Raw genomic sequence first — 17,622 nt, forward strand, 5'->3', positions numbered from 1 at the left:
GAGTTGGGAAATATTATTCAACTAATACCGGAGAAGCAGAAGCCTTTAAAAATTATGAAAGCTCTAATTAGAGTCTAGTGCTAGGGAGCATCTACATGGCACTCTGCGCGCATTTAGTGGAACGAGGCCCTGGCATAAGAGCACAGAGAATTAAGCACTTAACACGTGCTTTGGATAACAGGGGGACCTTGGCAGTCACACTTCCCAGTACACAGTACCACCACCAGGACAGAAATCTGTCCAGCAATATTTCTGGTCTGATATTTGAAAGCCGGGAACCTACTGGGGGCGACTATGTGAAGTGCTTCACCTCCAGCGCCTCCTTTGGCACTAGCACCTGTGATTAAATCCCACTTCCTGCCTTCCTATCCGTGTGTTTCTCTCTCCTATGCTACTGCTCTTGTTTTGGGGTGTGTGTGTGTGTGTGTGTGTTTCTTTATTGATGTTAGAGAGAGGAAGATCGAGGGAGAGAGAGATGGAAACATCCATGAGAGAAAACAGCGATCGGCCGCCTCCTGCATGCCCCCCACTGGGGATCAGGCCCACAACCTGAACATGTGCCCTGACCGGGCACACTGGCTAGGTTGCTCTTGTTTTTTTAATGGAATTTATTGGGGTGACATTGGTGGATTAAATTATATAGGTTTCAGGGGTACAAGTCTATAATATATCATCTGTATATTGTATTATGTATTCACCACCCCAAGTTATTTATCCCCCCTATACCCTGTTCTACCTCCCCCACCCCCTTTCCCTCTGGTAATCACCACACTGTTGTCTGTGTCTATGAGTTTTGTTTTTTCTTAATCCCTTCACATTTTTTCCCCAGTCCGCCAACCCTCTCCCCTCTCACAGCTGTTGGTCTGTTCTCTGTATCTGAGTCTGTTTCTGTTTTGTTTGTTAGTTTATTTTGTTCATTAGATTCCACATATAAGTGAAATCATCCAGTACTTGTCTTTCTCTGACTGGCTTATTTCACTTAGCATAATATTCTCCACGTCCATCCATGATGTTGCAAAAGGTAAGATTTCCTTCTTTTCTGTGACTGAGTAGTATTCCATTGTGTAAATCTACAATAGCTTTTTAAAAAACCTGTTTTTAACGATTTGAGAGAGAGAGACACATTGATGTGAGAAACATCGATCCTGCACTCCCACTGGGGATCGAACCCGCAACCCAGGCATGTGCCCTGACTGGGAATCAAACCTGTGACCCCTTGGTGCACAGGACAATGATCAACTAACTGAGCCACACCAGTCAGGGCAGTACCACAGCATTTTTATCCACTCATCTATTGATGGACACTTAAGCTGCTTCCAAATCTTGGCTATTGTGAATAACACTGCTGTGAACACAGCGGGGCGCATATTCTTTCAAATGAGTGCTTCAGGCCTCTGGATATATTCCCAGAAGCGAAATCGCTGGGACATAGACAGTTCCATTTTTAATTTTTTGAGGTAACGCCACACCGCTTTGCACAGAGGCTGCACCAGGCTGCTGCTCTTTTTGACCCTCTACTTTCCTGTCCTTGCAGCCTTCGGGCGGCCTGACCGCTGGTAGGTGTCTGGCCCAAGAGGACGCTACTCCCCTCAGCAAGAAGTCAGCGAAGCAATGCCAAACAGAGACATAAATCAAGGCGATAAGGTGGGCCAGGTTCCAGAGGCACTGGAGCTTACCCAAGGTCACCCAACAGCTTTGCGCCAGATCAGAAACTGCAGTTCCTGACTATGTCCCTGTGCAGTCACACAACCCACAGCCTCACTGGGAGGTAACCGGAGGTGAGGAGACAGCAGGAAAGAGAGGGGTGCTCTGAACCTTCGCTGGGTTATTACTATTCCCGACGACAAAGTACACCCTCAATATTCTCACCTGCCCATACCCAATGAACCTTTTTTTCATAGTTGTCCCTCAAAGAAGTCTCTTCACACATATTTTCCTAATCACCTCCCAGTGAAATTTTAACACAACAAACATGCTGTGTATCTGCATATGTACTGCTTGTACATCTGTGCTTTATAGAATACACAAGTTAGACTTTTTTGCCCCTTGCTCCTAAGGACCAATTTTCATTCTTTTGGGGGTGATGTGTGTGTATTATGTGCCATTGAGTCAGCTCTCAGCCCGGCGACCCTATGAATGAGTGACGTCACGATGCACTGCCCTGAACAGCCCTGCTCAGCTGGAGAATCATGTCTGTGGCTTTTTAACTGGCTTCATAGTTCATCTCCGACGTGGTCTTCCTCTCTTCCTGCTGCCTTCTATTTCTCCCAGCATTATCGACCTTTGCAAAGAACCCTGCCTTCTCAGGATGTGGCTCAAGGTGGAACAGCTTCAGTTCTGTCATTTTTGCCTCCAACAATGTTTTAGACTTCATTTCTTCTAGGACCCAATTATCCGTTTTTCTGGAGGCCCAGCGTATCTGTGGATCTCCTTCAACACCATATTTCAAATGAATTGATTTTTCTTTTCTATCAGCCTTCTTCATCATTCAACTTTCACATTTGTACGTGGTAATCGGGAATGTGAAGGTGTGGATAATCTTAGCCGTGGTCTCTAGTGACACCTCTTTGCTCTGGATTGACCTTTCCTAACTCTTCCATGGCTGCCCTCCCAAGTCGCGGCCTTCTCTTCATTTCCTGGCTGCAGTCTTCGTCTGAATTGATGACTGAACCAAGGTAAGCACAATCTTTAACAATTTCGATGTCTTCACTATGTATTTCTTCTGTAGTCATAACTTTTGTCTCTTGATGTCCAAATGCAGTCCTGCTTTGGCACTGTCCTCTGACTTTCATCAGAAGTTGTTCCAAATCATTGCTACTTTCTGCCGGTAAGATGGTGTCATATGCATATCTTAAGTGATACTGTTGTCATGAAGAACACGTGTGCTTTATTGTAACAATAAAGTTTTAAATGGACATTTCCCCCCATGGCAAACTTTTTTTTTCTTTATTGGTTTTAGAGAGAGAGGAAGGGAGAGGGAGAGAGAGATGGAAACATCGATGAGAGAGAACAGTGACTGGCCACCTCCTGCATGTTCCCCACTGGGGATCGGGCCCACAACCTGGGCATGTGCCCTGACTGGGAATTGAACCAGCGACCTCTTGGTGCACTGAGCCACACTGAGCCACACTGATCAGGCATGCAAACCCTAACTTTTACCTTCTAAAATAATCATCATGGTTGTGGAATGAGTTGGAAAGAACTGCTATTCCAGTAAGAATCTGCACCCATGGGAGTGCCATAGCTCAGGCCCTGATAGAGCAAGGGCAGGATAAACCAGTCACTGGGAGACTTCAGAGTGTGGTGTGTGGTGTAACACAATGGTTCTGATGTGTGGGAGCAGCAGGGCATGGACTTAGGGAAAGAGAGAACTGTGACTGCATTCCAGCTTACTGACCAGGACATATGACAAATTATTAACCATCCCAAATCCATTTGTAAAATGGGATAATAATACTTACCTATAAGGTTGTGTACGTGTAATTTGTGCATCGTAGGTAAGGTTACATAGCATTTTGCTCAAGTCTACTGGGTGATCAAGTGGCAATCAGTGATTCTTTCTCTTTGCCGTTTCTCATTTCTCTTCTTTCTGGAGGGTAGGATGTCACAGACAATGTCCCAGCTGCTGTTTTTGGCCCTTTATTGATATTGGTCTGATCTATTCTACGGCCCCTGTCCCATCTCTCACACTGCTGAAGGGCTGCCCAGACACCTCATAGGGACACTGTCCTGTCCTTCACCTCAACACCCTAGGGGCATCTACTCTTTCCACCACAGCGGGTTGGAATTCTTTGCTCTTCTTCCAATAGTTCTACCGTTTTCATTACACAGAGAGGAGGTTCAGCATCACAGAGGCTTGGGATCTTAGTACTACAATGATTCTGGGTTGGTTGGTTTGTGTTTGCTTGAAACACAAAGCTCTTTTCTTGTTGAACATGAAGTCATTCCCCAGGGGGCTGGGTTGGCGTCAAGTCCCGTCACCTGCTTCATGCAGAAACAGTGCCCACTTCCCATCACAGGGCCTGTGATGGCTCCAGCCTATCATGCCAGGCTTCCGGATTTAAGGTGATTTTCTTTCAGGGACTTTGTCTCCCTCTGGTTTCTGTCATGACTACCCCACCTCCTATCCAAAACATCTTTATATGCTTGAATCCCAGTTGTGAAAAGGGGTTGAATTCTTTCCGGTAGGGTTCAGGGGTCATATGCAATCAGAAGGTGTCATACGTGCTGATGGAAGAAGTTCTACACCCCTAGTTTAAAGACAGCTGTGGGCCCTGCTGCATAAAGATGCAGGTGGTGTCTGTAAAGAACCCAGCAACATTCCAAATAAAATAAGTAGCCTAATCTCCTAGCTGGTCCATGAATTGGTATTTTATTATGCTATTATAGTTATGTTTTTTGGTCATGGTCCAGGTTAATAACCCAACATCATGGCTCCAGAATCTCTCCCTCCAACACCATTGTTTCCTCTTTATTGGATTAATATCATCAGCATAACAAATAAACTTATTTTTCCCATATTAAAAACAACAGCAACGAAAACTGACTTGACCCCACATCCTTCCACGTGCCTGCGGCCCTACTTCTCAGCTTTCTTTTATACTAAAATTCCTCAAAAGAGTTGCCTATATCACTGTCCCCAGTTTACATCTTTCATCTCCTCTCGAACCCTCTTTGATGAAGCTTTCATTCCTACCGCTCCCCCCAAACAACTCTTGTCCAGATCTCAGATGACCCTCACATTTTCAAAGCCAATGCCTAATTCTAAGTCTATATTAATGATGACCTTTGGCACCATTGACCATTCCCTCATTCTTGAAATATTTTCTTCACTAAGCTTTTAAGAACATTGCTTTGGTATTTTTCTACATTGTCAATCACCCCTTCTTGCCCCCCTTGCTGGTTCCTCCCCATCTTCCTGACCGCCAGATGCAGGAGCTCCAGGGTTCAGTCTTTGGTACTGGTGTCTCCATTCCCTATGGTGACCCAGTCTCATGGCTGTAAATACCACTGCCATGCTGATGTCTCCCAACTTAATATCTGAAACCTGGACTTTCCCTCATGCCAGTCTTGTATATTTAACTGCCCACTTTACAGCCGCCCTGGATTCACATCCCAAACTTAACATATCCAGAACAGAACTCTTGATTTCCTTTTCCCCAAATTTGCACTTCAGTCTCCCTATCTTTGTTTTTCCAGTTACTCAGGTCGAGAACTTTGGAGTCATTCTTGGTTCCTCGTCCAACCACTGGACTGCTATGTGCTTTTCTGTGAGAATAAACCCAGAATCTGATCACCTCCACCACTACCACTCAGACCCCAGCATCTCACCCCTGGATTACTCCAATCATCTTCCAAACGATCTTCCTGACTGTGGAGCTGGAGCAACCAGCAGCTAGGGGAGTCCTTCCAGGATGTAAGACATGCCAGGCATCCCTCTCCTCAAAATGCTCATTCAAAGGAAAATCTACCGTCCCTGTTGTGGCCCACAAGGCCTTCGTGTCGGACCCCCTTACCTCTCTGTCTTTATCTCCTATGACCCTCACCCTCACCTGCTCTGCTCCAGACACACTGATCTAGTTGCTCCTCCTAGAACACACCAGAACATGCACAGAACGATCACTGGGTCCTGCTTTGGAGCCTTTGCACTTGCTCCCTCGGCCTGGAATGCGATCCCCTGGCTACATGAGTTACCCCTTCACATTTCCTTCTGGTCTCTCTTTAAATTTCTTCCTCAGAAAGGCTTTCCCTAACCACCCTCAAGAAAAAACAAGCCTCTCCATTACTCTTTCCCCTTATCTTGTTTTATTTTTCACTACTTGACATATAATTATTTGTTTATTCTCAGTCTCCTCTTCCCTATAAGAAAAGGGGCCACGAACAGTGCCTGAAACATGGCGAGAGTCCTATAAAACTTTGCCAAATGGACACATGTCAACTATATTATGCATAGGTGTTTCATCAAAGCACTGACTAAAACTATTGAATTTTTCCCTTTTTTCCCCATAATAGAAAATGAGTTTGAGAAACAAATAAACAAAAAAACCTCATTGACACAGACAGTAATATGGTGGCTACCAGAGGCGCAGGAGGGTGGGCAGAAGTTGAAGTGAGTGAAGAGGGTCAAATATACGGTGATGGAAGGAGACTAAACTTTGGATGGTGAGCACACACTGCAATATTCAGATGATGTATTATAGAACTGTACACTTGAAACTCACAGAATCTTATTGACCAGTGTCACTTCAATAAATTTAATTCTAAAAAAAGAAAATGAGTTTGATAAAGGGTAGAATAATTGCTCTGAGCTCAGGTATTGCAGTATAATTTTATTACTGTCACTAGAATAGAACTTAATTTGTTCTTAGAGTATGAGTTCACTGGTTTTAACTGGAACAACTGTTTATTTTAAAATAAAGCCTAAATATATAATCTGGATAAAGTAGAATTCAAAATCAAAACATTAAAGGGCTGACTGCAGTAGGACCTCTTGGCAAAGAGTGATTATATTTAGTTTAGGAAGCATTTTATTAGTACAAATATTAAATGTATCTCATAAAAATGTATCACCCATTTTTTCCAAATGGTACAAAATAATGTTATTTGAAAAGTGTTTCAAATTTTCAGAAAAGAATCTTTTCTAAAAATATTAGCAAAACTGATTTCTTGAAAACTAAGTATCCTCAAAAGCATTGGTGGCTGGAGACACGTGCATGTATTCTTTCACACCGAGAGCTGGAAGTGTGATGTGCCGCCTTAAAAATTAATAGTCAAGCCCTGGCCGGTTTGGCTCAGTGGTTAGAGTGTCAGCCTGTGGTCCAGAGAGACCCAGGTTCAGTTCCCTCTAAGGGCATGTACCTCAGTTACAGTTTGTCCCTGGCCCTGGTTGGGTCGTGAGGGTGGCGACCACTCCACGTGTCCCTTTCGATCGAGGTTTCTCTCTCTCTCCCTCTCTTCCTCCTACTCTATCTGAACAAAAAATGGAAAAATGTCCTCAGGTGAGGATAAAAAAAAAATTAATAGTCAACTCCTGGAAGTCCACTCCTACAGTCACATCTGCTTAAGAGGAAACAAATATTTTTAGGAGTCCAATAACAACTATTGGGAGTTGCTCTAAATTGTTAAATAAACAGTTTTAAAAACAGACACACAAAGACGTCTCTGAAGATTGATACAGGCCAAATTCGATGACAAACTCCAAGGGCCCATTCAGTTCTTTTGTACTGTTAGTATTCTGTTGGATCAGATATAGATCCTATTAAGCAGGACATTACCTGATCTGAGGAATCTTTTTGTCCCCGGACATAGTGCTTAGTTTCATGAGATGTAGGTGTCACAAAACAAATGATGTCACCATTTTCATCAGTGGAGAGTGAAATGAGAAAAATAAGGGCAACGATACGCACACACTCACACACATCAGAGAAATGAATGTATATAAATATTATTTATAGTTGTCAACTTTTTTTTTAATCTTCACCCAAGGATATTTCATTTTATTTTTCAGACAGAATGGGAGAGGAAGGGGGAGAGAGAGAGAGAGAGAGAGAGAGAGAGAGAGAGAAACATCGATGTGAGAGAGACATGTCAATTGGTTGCCTCTCTCATGACCCCAACCAGGGGGCCGGAGACCGAACTGCAACCAAGGTATGTGCCCTCAACTGGAATCGAACCCGTGACTCTTCAGTCTGCAGGCCAGCGCTCTAACTGCTAAGCCACACCGGCCAGGGCTATAGCTGTCAACTTTTCTCTATTGAAAAGACTGTGCATTTTTCTAAAATTGTGTCATTTCCTAGTTTTTAAAAAAATATTAAAATGTCCTTTTTTTTTAATGAAGTGGTAGCAACAATAGTTGGTAGTTGGTTTTTTAAAACATTGAGAACCCTGCCTTGGCCGGGTTGCTTGTAGTGTTTGTCATCCCATACACTAAAAGGTTGTGGGTTCAATTCCTGGTCAGGACAAGTACCTAGGTTGCAGGTTTGATTCATGGTTGGCGCGCATACAGAAACCAATCAATGTTTCTTTCCCACATCAAAGTCTCTCTCTCCTCCTTTCCCCTCTCTCTAAAATCAATTTTTAAAAAATATGCCCTGGCCGGTTTGGTTCAGCAGTTAGAGCGTTGGCCTACAGACCAATGGGTCGTGGGTTCAATTCCAGTCAAGGGCAAGTACCTCGGTTGCGGTTCATCCCAGCCCTGGTCAGGGTGCAGGAGGCAACCGGTTGATGTGTCTCTCACATCGATGTTTCTCTCTCTCTCCCTCTTTCCCTCCCTTCCACTCTATCTGAAGATAAATGAATGAGAATTAAAATATATATATAAATGCTGACAACCCTATCCCAACCTGTAAAAACAACAACAAAATTTTTGAAATATTACTGGTCCACAAAATCCAAAAATCCACAAATAACAACTTTCTAAATATATATATCTATTAGCTAGCTCCCCTTCTTTTTAGAAGAAAGCCAACTCCTTAGCCTGGCATTTAAAGTCTTCTACATCTGGTCTTGACCTAGCTTTCTAGCTTTCCTTATCATAATGGGAGCAGTCAGGTGATTAGCACCTGCCTGTCCTCACCTGCTTTGACTAAGGTCATTGGGGTACCTTCAGCCTCAGTCTGGCTGCTAACTTCTGGCTCCTAACTCCTGACCTTAGCAGGGGTCATTTAAAGCCCCAGCTCTGTGAGGGACGTTCAAGGAAAACCCTCGGAACTTAAACTCACTGAGTCACTGACCTTCAGCCTTTCCCTGGGCCCAACGAACTGTGTTTTGCTCACAGTTTAGTCATCTTCCTTCCCATGGGCACTGAAGCTCTGCCTTCAATTCCAGTTCAGATGAGACCCTAAAACACTTGCTAAATCTCACCGATTTCCTGTTCTCAGGGGCTACAACATGTGCCCTGGAGTCAGGCTCCAAACCCCAAAGGCCCCCTTCTCTACCTGGCCTGTTAGCAGCCAGCAGGCATCTTGGCCCAGACTTTGGAGTTATTACTTATGCCCCTCGATAGACTGCTTTCCTCTTAGGCATCTTTTCCCTGGATAGACTGTCTGCTCTGAATGCTTTCTCTCTCATTCCATGCCTCCCCAGACATCTCAGAGTCGGCTCAAACATGCCTCCTAACACTTTACTTTCATTATTTAATAAACATGTAGAGGGGTCTTGGCAGGCAGGGGGACACAAGGTGAATGACACAGGCCCTGCCCATTAGGAACCCAGTGTACGCTGAGTGAGAGCTGAGGCGAAATTACTTCCCTTCCACAAGTTAACGTCTGAAAGACAGGGTCTACAACTGGTGTGAACATTGTTTTAGGCGCAATGGGGCTCTACAAGTATTTACTGCGAAAATAAATGGGAAAACATGGCTATATTTAACATACCCTCAATTCATTTATTCAGCAAATATTTTAAGTACCGTAAGGAATACCACAGAATTCTGAAACGTTAGGGTTTAAAGGGACAGTCTCTACAGAAATCTAGTCCCATCACCTCATAGAGATCAGGGGAGTCTATGTCTGTGCACTTGATTTTGGAAGGTAGGGTTGCTGCATGTTTTGAAATGAGGCTCCTATGCACACACTCTATTCTTTAGATAAATATTCAGTTATTCAAGAGAACACATCTGACTTCCTAACTTACTGGCAACACCTACCCTTCCTAAGAGCTTATTTTTTAAACCTTTTTAAAAATCCAACAATAACATTTAGTGGAGCGGCTACAACATGCCAAGTAGTTGATACAAAGATACAGAGGCGAGGTCCCCCATCCTAGAGGAACTCAATTAATTAAGGGAGCTACACCTGTAAACATAATATTGCTAAGAAGTGGTGAGGGATTTCAGAGAGGCATTCACAGGTGACCTTCAGAATCAGAAAAAGAGTCTCACCACTAGAAAGAAAATTTCTTTTCTTTGGAGTAAAGGAATCTTTGAAATACAGTGATCACCCTCTCCTCTAGAAAAGCCTGAAAAAGTTAAAAACTGCCCCCCAGCTCAAGAGAAATGGTGAGAACCTCTCCCATTTTCCTGTAGAGGGTGGGGAAGGGCAGAGGTTGCCCAGCCCAGGTGGTGAACACTGCTGTCCTCACCCCTTCCGAGGGGAGCACTTCGGGAGGGGGGTGGTTGTAAGTGTTTTCTCAGAATAGATAACATCCTGCTGATAAGAAATATCCTAAGCCCAAATAAGAAACTGTTCCTATTATCCACTCACTTTAATTTGTCCAAAGCCTGTTGCTGCTTCCCATTCAGGGTCCTTATCCAAAGAAAATCTCACACACTCAATTCATGGGGAAAAGAAGACTTTTTTAAGAGAGGCCTGGAGAAGTGGAGAAGCAAAGATAAGAGAAAATCCGAGTGTTCCATCATCTCCCCCAAAGCTGCGCTTTCCTTGCCATATTTAAAACCAAGTACACCCCCGCTGCATTCAGTACATGCCACCATCTACCTTACAGTTTGGGTTTCATCTTCACAGAAATTCAGAAAAGAAGCCTCTTTTCATTAGAGGAAAAAAATAGTTTTAGCTTGTAATAAACAACTCCTCCTGTTTGATATCATGGTCTCCTAGGATTAACTAATAAACATTTTAAAAGTCATCATTTCACTTCTTTGAGAAGAACCTTTCTTTTCAAGACAGGACGTTGTGATGCTCAGTGGTGATGTGGGGTGTAATTAAAGTCTGACCGCTTCCTAACAATTTGAAAACAGGTGAGTGATTAATTCTCTTAACGGGCTGAGAACATCCGCAGAAGACAGCCCCGGAGTGTAAAAATCATGAATGCTAACAAACCTGAGTTGTGGTTAGTTCTTGTACTATCAAAGTTGATGGCCCTTAAAGAACCAGACCTACAGGTGACATGGAAGAGAAGCTATCGGGAAAGAAAAGAAAAAATCCCACAGCATCTCCACAAGTGAATACTACCTTGCCCTGTTTTCTAGTTCATTATATAACTGGTGGCTTGTGCACAGGCATCCCTTCATGTCACAGGACAACAGTCCCTGAAGGAAGGAGCTGCAGCCACATCTCAAGGCATTTATTTAACATAACATGATTCCAATATTTTAGTCCCTGACAATTCACTTTAAAGAATCCATTACCTTGAGCATGCGGATTTCTCGAAGGGCGATTTTCTTTATGACCGGGTCATCTTCTGATTCCAGAAACCTCTTGATGGCCACAATCTGACCCGTGTTCCTGTTTCTGCATTTGAAAACAACTCCATAGGATCCTTCACCAATTTTCCCAATTTTTTCATACTTCTCCATCACAGAGGAATAAATCTTCTTAAAATGGATCTTCACATAGTTTGAAAATATCGGTTATAAAATATTGGCACGAACTGACTGGACTGAGCCCCTCTCAGCGATGGGTCTCTGTCAAGAACCTGGAACAGAACAAGGGCACCTGTTCAAGAATTAGGAATTGACTCAGTTTTAAAGCCTAGTCCCTCAGCAACGGCAACGTGACCAAAAGACAGCCTAGAGTTAGGTAACCCAATTTTAACCATTTGCTATATACACCCCCGCAAGATAAAATGCAACCCATCATCCTAAAACGAATCGAGTTGTAAGATAATCTATCTTTTTAACGTTATAGTTCATCCGATCTAAGACACATGAGCTGGCTGGAGGTCGAGGAAGGCTAAGGGCTTCCCCGGTTCTAATTTCGGGTCCGATTTCCCTGCAGCAAGAAGACACCGCCGGGCTTCCAGCGGGGGCGGCGGGGCCCGGAAGGAGGGGAGACCTGGCCCCGAGGGGCTCCCAGCCCGCGCCCTGCACCCCCAGACTCGGCCGCCCGTGCAGGGGCGCGGGCCCGGGGCTCGGGAACCGCAGGCCGCGCAGAGCCGCCGCCGGGCCCCCTCCGCCACCCCGCTGCTGAGTCGCGGCCGCGGGAAGACGCGCCAGCGCCGCTCTGGCCTCCCTTCCGCGCCCTGGCCGGCGCCGCGCAGCCTCGAGCGGAGCCACGTGGAGGCCAGGACCGCCCGGCCCGCGCCTCCTTCCCCAGCCGGACTCAGCGCCGCGGCTGCCCGGCCTGGCCTCCCACCTCGCCGACTTCTGCCCGGCTCCGCTCTCCGCCTGCTCGGCCGCAATCCCTATGGGAACGGGCCCCCGCCCCGGGCTGGCTGGGCGGGGCGCCGCGCCCGGCTTCCCGCAGGACCCGGCCTCGGGCCTTGCTGCGGGGGAGGGTCCCGGTGGGTAGTCCTCTGAAGGAGCTGTCCAGACAGTGGGTCTGGGGCCGTGCACCGATGCCCCTTGGCCGGGAGAGAAGGCCTACAAGTCTGGCAAAACGCACCTGGAGCAGAGTCTACTGGGAAGACGCCTGCGCGCGGAGTCCCCTCACCTTCACGCATCAAGGACATGCAGTTACTACTCCGCGTAACAACTGTGATTGCTCCTCCGTATTTTCTGCTAGACTGTAAACGCCTTGAGGGAAGCTTCTGTGTCTGTCCTGATCAGTGCCATAGCATCCAGTCAGTGAATGAATGAATGAATGAATGAATGAATGAATGAGAAAGGAAAAGAAGAAGAGGACGGTGTGACCGAAATTGGTTAAAGTCAGCACTTCAACCCATTAGCTTGGAGGGTGAGGATGCTCCTTGACCACTGACTTCTGCTATAGCCCCCCCTTCTGACGTGGGAGATGGAGGCTTACAGAGCCTGCCTTGTTTCAGGTTCCTTAGTCACATCTTTCTCCCAGCTGGCTCCTACTTGCTCAGATTTGAGCACAAAGGAGGGAAGTTAATAAACCTGGAGAAATCATGGATTAAAGGTAATTTGCCACTGGGCAGAATGTCTCAATAATTGATCATCTATCCCAGGAGTGAGGAACGTCTGGCCCTCGACCTGCGAAATCATTTGGTTTGGCCCTGCCAAGGCAACCACAGGCGGGACTCCAAATCCAATAAATCTAGGAGCTTTTTCCAAAGCAACATAAATTTATATGAAGTGAATCAAAATAATAACGTAAATTTTGAGGGACAAATAAGGAACGTCCATTCTGGGGAAGACAGGACATATACAAGTACATGACGGGAAACACACATATGCTTCTCGAGGGCTGCCCGCCGCCCATCTGCCTGTCTTCAGAGACTCAGGAAACAGTCAGTGCCAGGCAGCCTGGGAGTGTACAGTCGGCCCTCGTTTATCGCAGTTAATCAGTTCCAGACTCTACTGCGATAAATGAATTTCTGAGAAGTAGGATTCTTTATTTATAAATCAAATATTTTCGCAGTTAGAGCATAGAAAACCTGTTTACAGCCTTCTAAATACGTTTTTCAACATTATTAGAGCCCTCTAGACATGAAATAGCACCCTTTAGTCACCGTTACACTCGTATTACCCAATGTATTAGACAAAATAAGAGAAAATAAGGCATATTAGATGTTACAAATATACTATTATTGTACATTTAATTACACACACAGTTCTTACACACAAGTACTAACCTATGAAAATAGTACAACTTGTTCGATGATGAATTTGAAGGTGAAGAGATGTACTGCACAGCAAAGAAGAGCAAGGTTACTGCTCCTCTGAAGGCACGACCGCAGTAGGAGAGTCTTCAGGTGGTGCAGTATCTTCACAGGTGCGTCGTTGTCTTCTTCCACTGAAGGAGCACTAGAAGTAGGCGGTGGGTGTCTGGGTGCACGGCTGAAGAACATCGTGGTAGGCAGTTGCTGGTGCTGACTTTTCATATGCATGAGGAGGCTTTTGTAGGGTTCTGTTGCTCCATCAAGCGCATTCCGGAACCGCAATGCACACATCATTTATGGGTCCCATTCACCAATCACGTCCTGTACCACCTTAATAGTCCTCATGATTTGCGAGAGACGCTCAAGTGTAAGGCCAACTTCCTCCTCCTGACCCCCAGGAACCTCTGGCCTCTTCCTCCTCCTAATTCGCAGACTTAGTCGTCTCCACCAGATCCTGGTCAGTTAAGGGATCTGACTGTGTCTCCAGCAGCTCATCCATGTCATTGCAGGTCATATCCGCAAAACCTTCTCCTCCCAGCATCCGGGCTAGCCTAAGTGCCTTATCCACTGCTGAGGTGCTTATATCCTCTTGGGTGAATCCTCTGTAGTCGTGGACAATTTAAGTCCACAACATCTTCCAGCTGGCCTTCACGGTCTCTGTCTTTATGTCTTTCAACGCCGCCTGGATGTTCTTCAGACAGGTTGCGATGGTATACTGCCACCAGTACTCCTTCAGCAAGAAGTTCTCCTCAAGGTCCATGCCTTCGAGGAGGTGCTGCAGGGTGTTTCGCGTGTAGAGGGCCTTGAATGCCTGAATAACACCTTGATCCAAGGGCTGGATCAGTGAAGTGGTGTTAGGAGGAAGGAACTCAATCTGCACACCATCGTCTGATAGGTCTTGCACATGACCTCCTGCATTGTCCATGAAGGAAAGGACATTAAACTTGAGTCCCTTCTCCACGAGATACAGCTTGACTTGGGGGATGAAGCACTTGTGGAACCAGTCCGATGACAGCTGCTTCGTGATCCAGCCCTTGTCGTTGTGCATCCAATGCACTGGCAGCAGGTTCTTGTTTTTATTCTTCAGGGCCCTAGGGTTCTTGACCTTGTAGATAAGTGCAGGCTTGAGCAAAAATCTCTCAGCATTTCCCCACATGACGATCCACATGACGAGTCACATGATCCTTATACGCCTTTGAAGCCACGGACCTCGGCCTCATCCTTAAAAATGAATGTCCAGGAAGGCATTCTTTTCCAGAACAGTCCTGTTTTGTCCATATTGAACACCTGTTCTGGATGATACTCTCCCTCCTCAAGGATCTTCTGGAACGTGTTGTTCACGTCGTCCTCTGCTGCAGGCTGGTCAGCAGAGGCAGCTTCTCTGTGGAGAACGACACTCTTCAGATAATACCTCTTTGGAACTTCTCAAACCAACCCTTGCTCATCGTGAAATCCATGAATGTTGCAGAAGAGGGTCCTGGTTGAGGTTCGTCCGCCGTAAAGCACTGATAGAGCTGCCTCACCTTCTCCCAGATGACCAGCAATTCCAGTGGAATGTTTTTCTTGTGACTGTCACTGATACAAATGGCTAGGGCAGACTCAGTTTTTACTATGAACTTATTACGACTTGTCATGACACTTTGCTCCCTTGTTGAAAGAGACAGTAGTCGTTGCACGGATGTACTTTTCATCTTTACAGATGGAGAGAATGGTAGACTCATTCAAGTCATAATGGTGGGCAACCTCCATGATTTTCTTGCCATCTTTGATCATATCCAAGAGTTTCACCTTCTCTTGGATGGTAAGTACCTTCTCTGACGCTTAATTTCATCGTCAGAGGGCTTAGAAGAAGCAGCATGTTTAGGAGCCATCGTGGGGCTTAGATAAAAGTTCTCAGAAATCGGCCCTGGCCGGTTTGGCTCAGTGGTTGGAGCACTTGGCCCGCGGACCAGAGAGTCCCGGGTTCGGTTCCTGCTGGGGGCACGTACCTCTGTTGCAATTTGTCCCCGGCCCTGGTTGGGGTTGTGTGGGTGGCAGCCACTCGATCTGTCTCTCACATCGATCTTTCTCTCTCTCTCTTCCTCCCTCTCTTCCTCCTGCTCTATCTGACAATATATGAAAAAAAAAAATGTCCTCGGGTGAGGATAAAAAAGAAAGTTCTCAGAAATCGCAAACACTTACAAGAGCAAAGATGCTTTTGATGTGTAGTGATGTAGAAGCCTATGTGAGAGAAACAAACTTGCATGAGGCTGAGCCAATCAGAGGCCAGGATAGGAAGAGGATAGGATAGCCAATCAGTGAACAGCACGCTCTGATTGGCTTGGTTTCACCACACCCAATTTTCTGGAAAAATGTTATTGCCCGCACACAAGGAGTGGTCTAGCGGTTGCACCTGGCATTGAAGTATTTGTGGGGGTGCTCGAATACATAGGCCTACAGTCCATATGTACAGTAATTTTAATTGTAATTGTAATACAGGGGTATATAATTGACTCAGACAACTAAGCGCATGCTATATCATTTTCACTGTCTCGATCAACTTTGTAATGAATATATTTGAAAACACTACAATAGAATGAAGCCGCGAAAGTCAAAGTGCGAAGTGGCAGGGACGACTTGTACATGTTGCAAAAGTGTTAAACACACTGTGGTGAAACTACGGTGATCTGGTGACGTTGAGAGCAGATGCGATAAGATGATTCCTCATGTCCTTGAAGACCTTGCCTCCGATGCTTGATGACAATGTTGTTGACTTCTTTGTCAACACACGATAACTCCAACCCAACCTTTAGCATCTACGATCAACAATCCTCACAAAAACTGAATCTCAGGTGAAGATTAAGGAAATTACAGCACACAGAAAAGACCGCAAGCGTCGATGATACGAATGTTGGATATGTTCCAAATCCAAGAGGCAGGATTAGAACAGCCATCAAAGCAAAATAATCGTGTCACTGGCAACACACACTGAATAATTATTAAAACTTAAGTGGTGTGACATCCTACAAGTGATGACTACAAAGGAAAGAAAAATAGATGCAGAGTGTTGATCTTCCTAAGAGAAATGGACAGATGATTATTTTTTTTTGTTGAAGTCAAAGGCAAACCTGTGTGCCTGCTTTGTGGTGATGTATTAGCAATAATGAAAAAAGCCAGCCTGGAGCGTCATTACAGGTCAAAACATGCTCAACTCAATAAATTGGGAGGCCAAATGCATCTGGATAAAATCAGTGCTCCTCAGCAGAGTTTGAAATCAGAAGTCGCTTTCACAAGGCCTCATTGTGACAGAGACAATGTTGTTCAGACGAGTTATGTAGTGAGGGAGCTAATCGCAAAGAAGCTGAGGCCTCATGCAGAGGGAGAGTTGGTGAAAGAGTGCATGGTGGCTGCTATGGAGTTGTTAGCACCAAAGTAAAATTGTTTCAGAGTGTTAGTTTGTCCCAGAGAACCGTTATCAGATCGGATTACTGATTTAACAGAAGATACTGAAAATACACATAAGGATTCTGCAGGAGATTTCCAATTTTTCTCCCTGGCTTGTGAGGAGACAACAGACATAACAAATACTGCCTAACCAGACATTTTCATTCATGAGGTAACTGCGGAGTTTGACACGCGAGAGGAACTGCTGTCACCGGAAGCCATGCATGGCACTACAGTGGTGAGGACTTGTTTGAGAGACTGGTTTTATCAACGAATAAACTCGAGCTAACATTTGAAAAGTTAAGTGGACCTATTACAGATGGAGCTCCAGCCATGGTTGGCTCGCAAAAAGGGTTAATTGCATTTGTCAAGAAAAAACTGAATCCTCTCAGTCTTGATCCAAGTGATTTAATTATATGCCACTGCATCATACACCAAGAAAGTCTCTGTGCACAGTTGTTGTGGCTCAACAGTGTGATGTCAACAATAATGTCATGTATAAATTTTGTCAAAAGCAGAGAGTTTAACAGCTGCCAGTTTAAGGAGTTACTGCAAGATCTTGACTCTGAGTACCGTGATCTTGTTTATCACTGTGAAGTGCGGTGGCTGAGTCATGGGAAAATGGTCATGAAGTTTTACAAACTGTGGGGTGAAGTCAAGCAGTTCATGGAGGTGAAGGGAAAACCTGTCAGGGAACTCAATGATAGCAAGTGGCTTTGTGACTTAGCGTTCGTGGTG

The 17,622-nt window shown here is 45.2% G+C and overlaps 1 protein-coding gene across 1 annotated transcript in view; it reads right to left on the reverse strand.

Annotated features, from left to right (window-relative positions):
* Window positions 1–12,063, reverse strand: part of CDKL1 (cyclin dependent kinase like 1) — a 51,441-nt gene extending 39,378 nt beyond the window's left edge. Inside the window, exons 1-2 of the mRNA XM_036270699.1 lie at window positions 12,033–12,063; window positions 11,087–11,373 (exon numbers count right to left, since the gene is read on the reverse strand). Of these exons, the coding sequence (XP_036126592.1) occupies window positions 11,087–11,254 (168 nt within the window). The 5' untranslated portion in view covers window positions 11,255–11,373; window positions 12,033–12,063. The remainder of the gene's footprint in view (window positions 1–11,086; window positions 11,374–12,032) is intronic.
* Window positions 12,064–17,622: the final 5,559 nt, after the last annotated feature.

Source organism: Molossus molossus, unplaced genomic scaffold, assembly GCF_014108415.1.
Source record: "Molossus molossus isolate mMolMol1 unplaced genomic scaffold, mMolMol1.p scaffold_m16_p_1, whole genome shotgun sequence".
Taxonomy (NCBI): domain Eukaryota; kingdom Metazoa; phylum Chordata; class Mammalia; order Chiroptera; family Molossidae; genus Molossus; species Molossus molossus.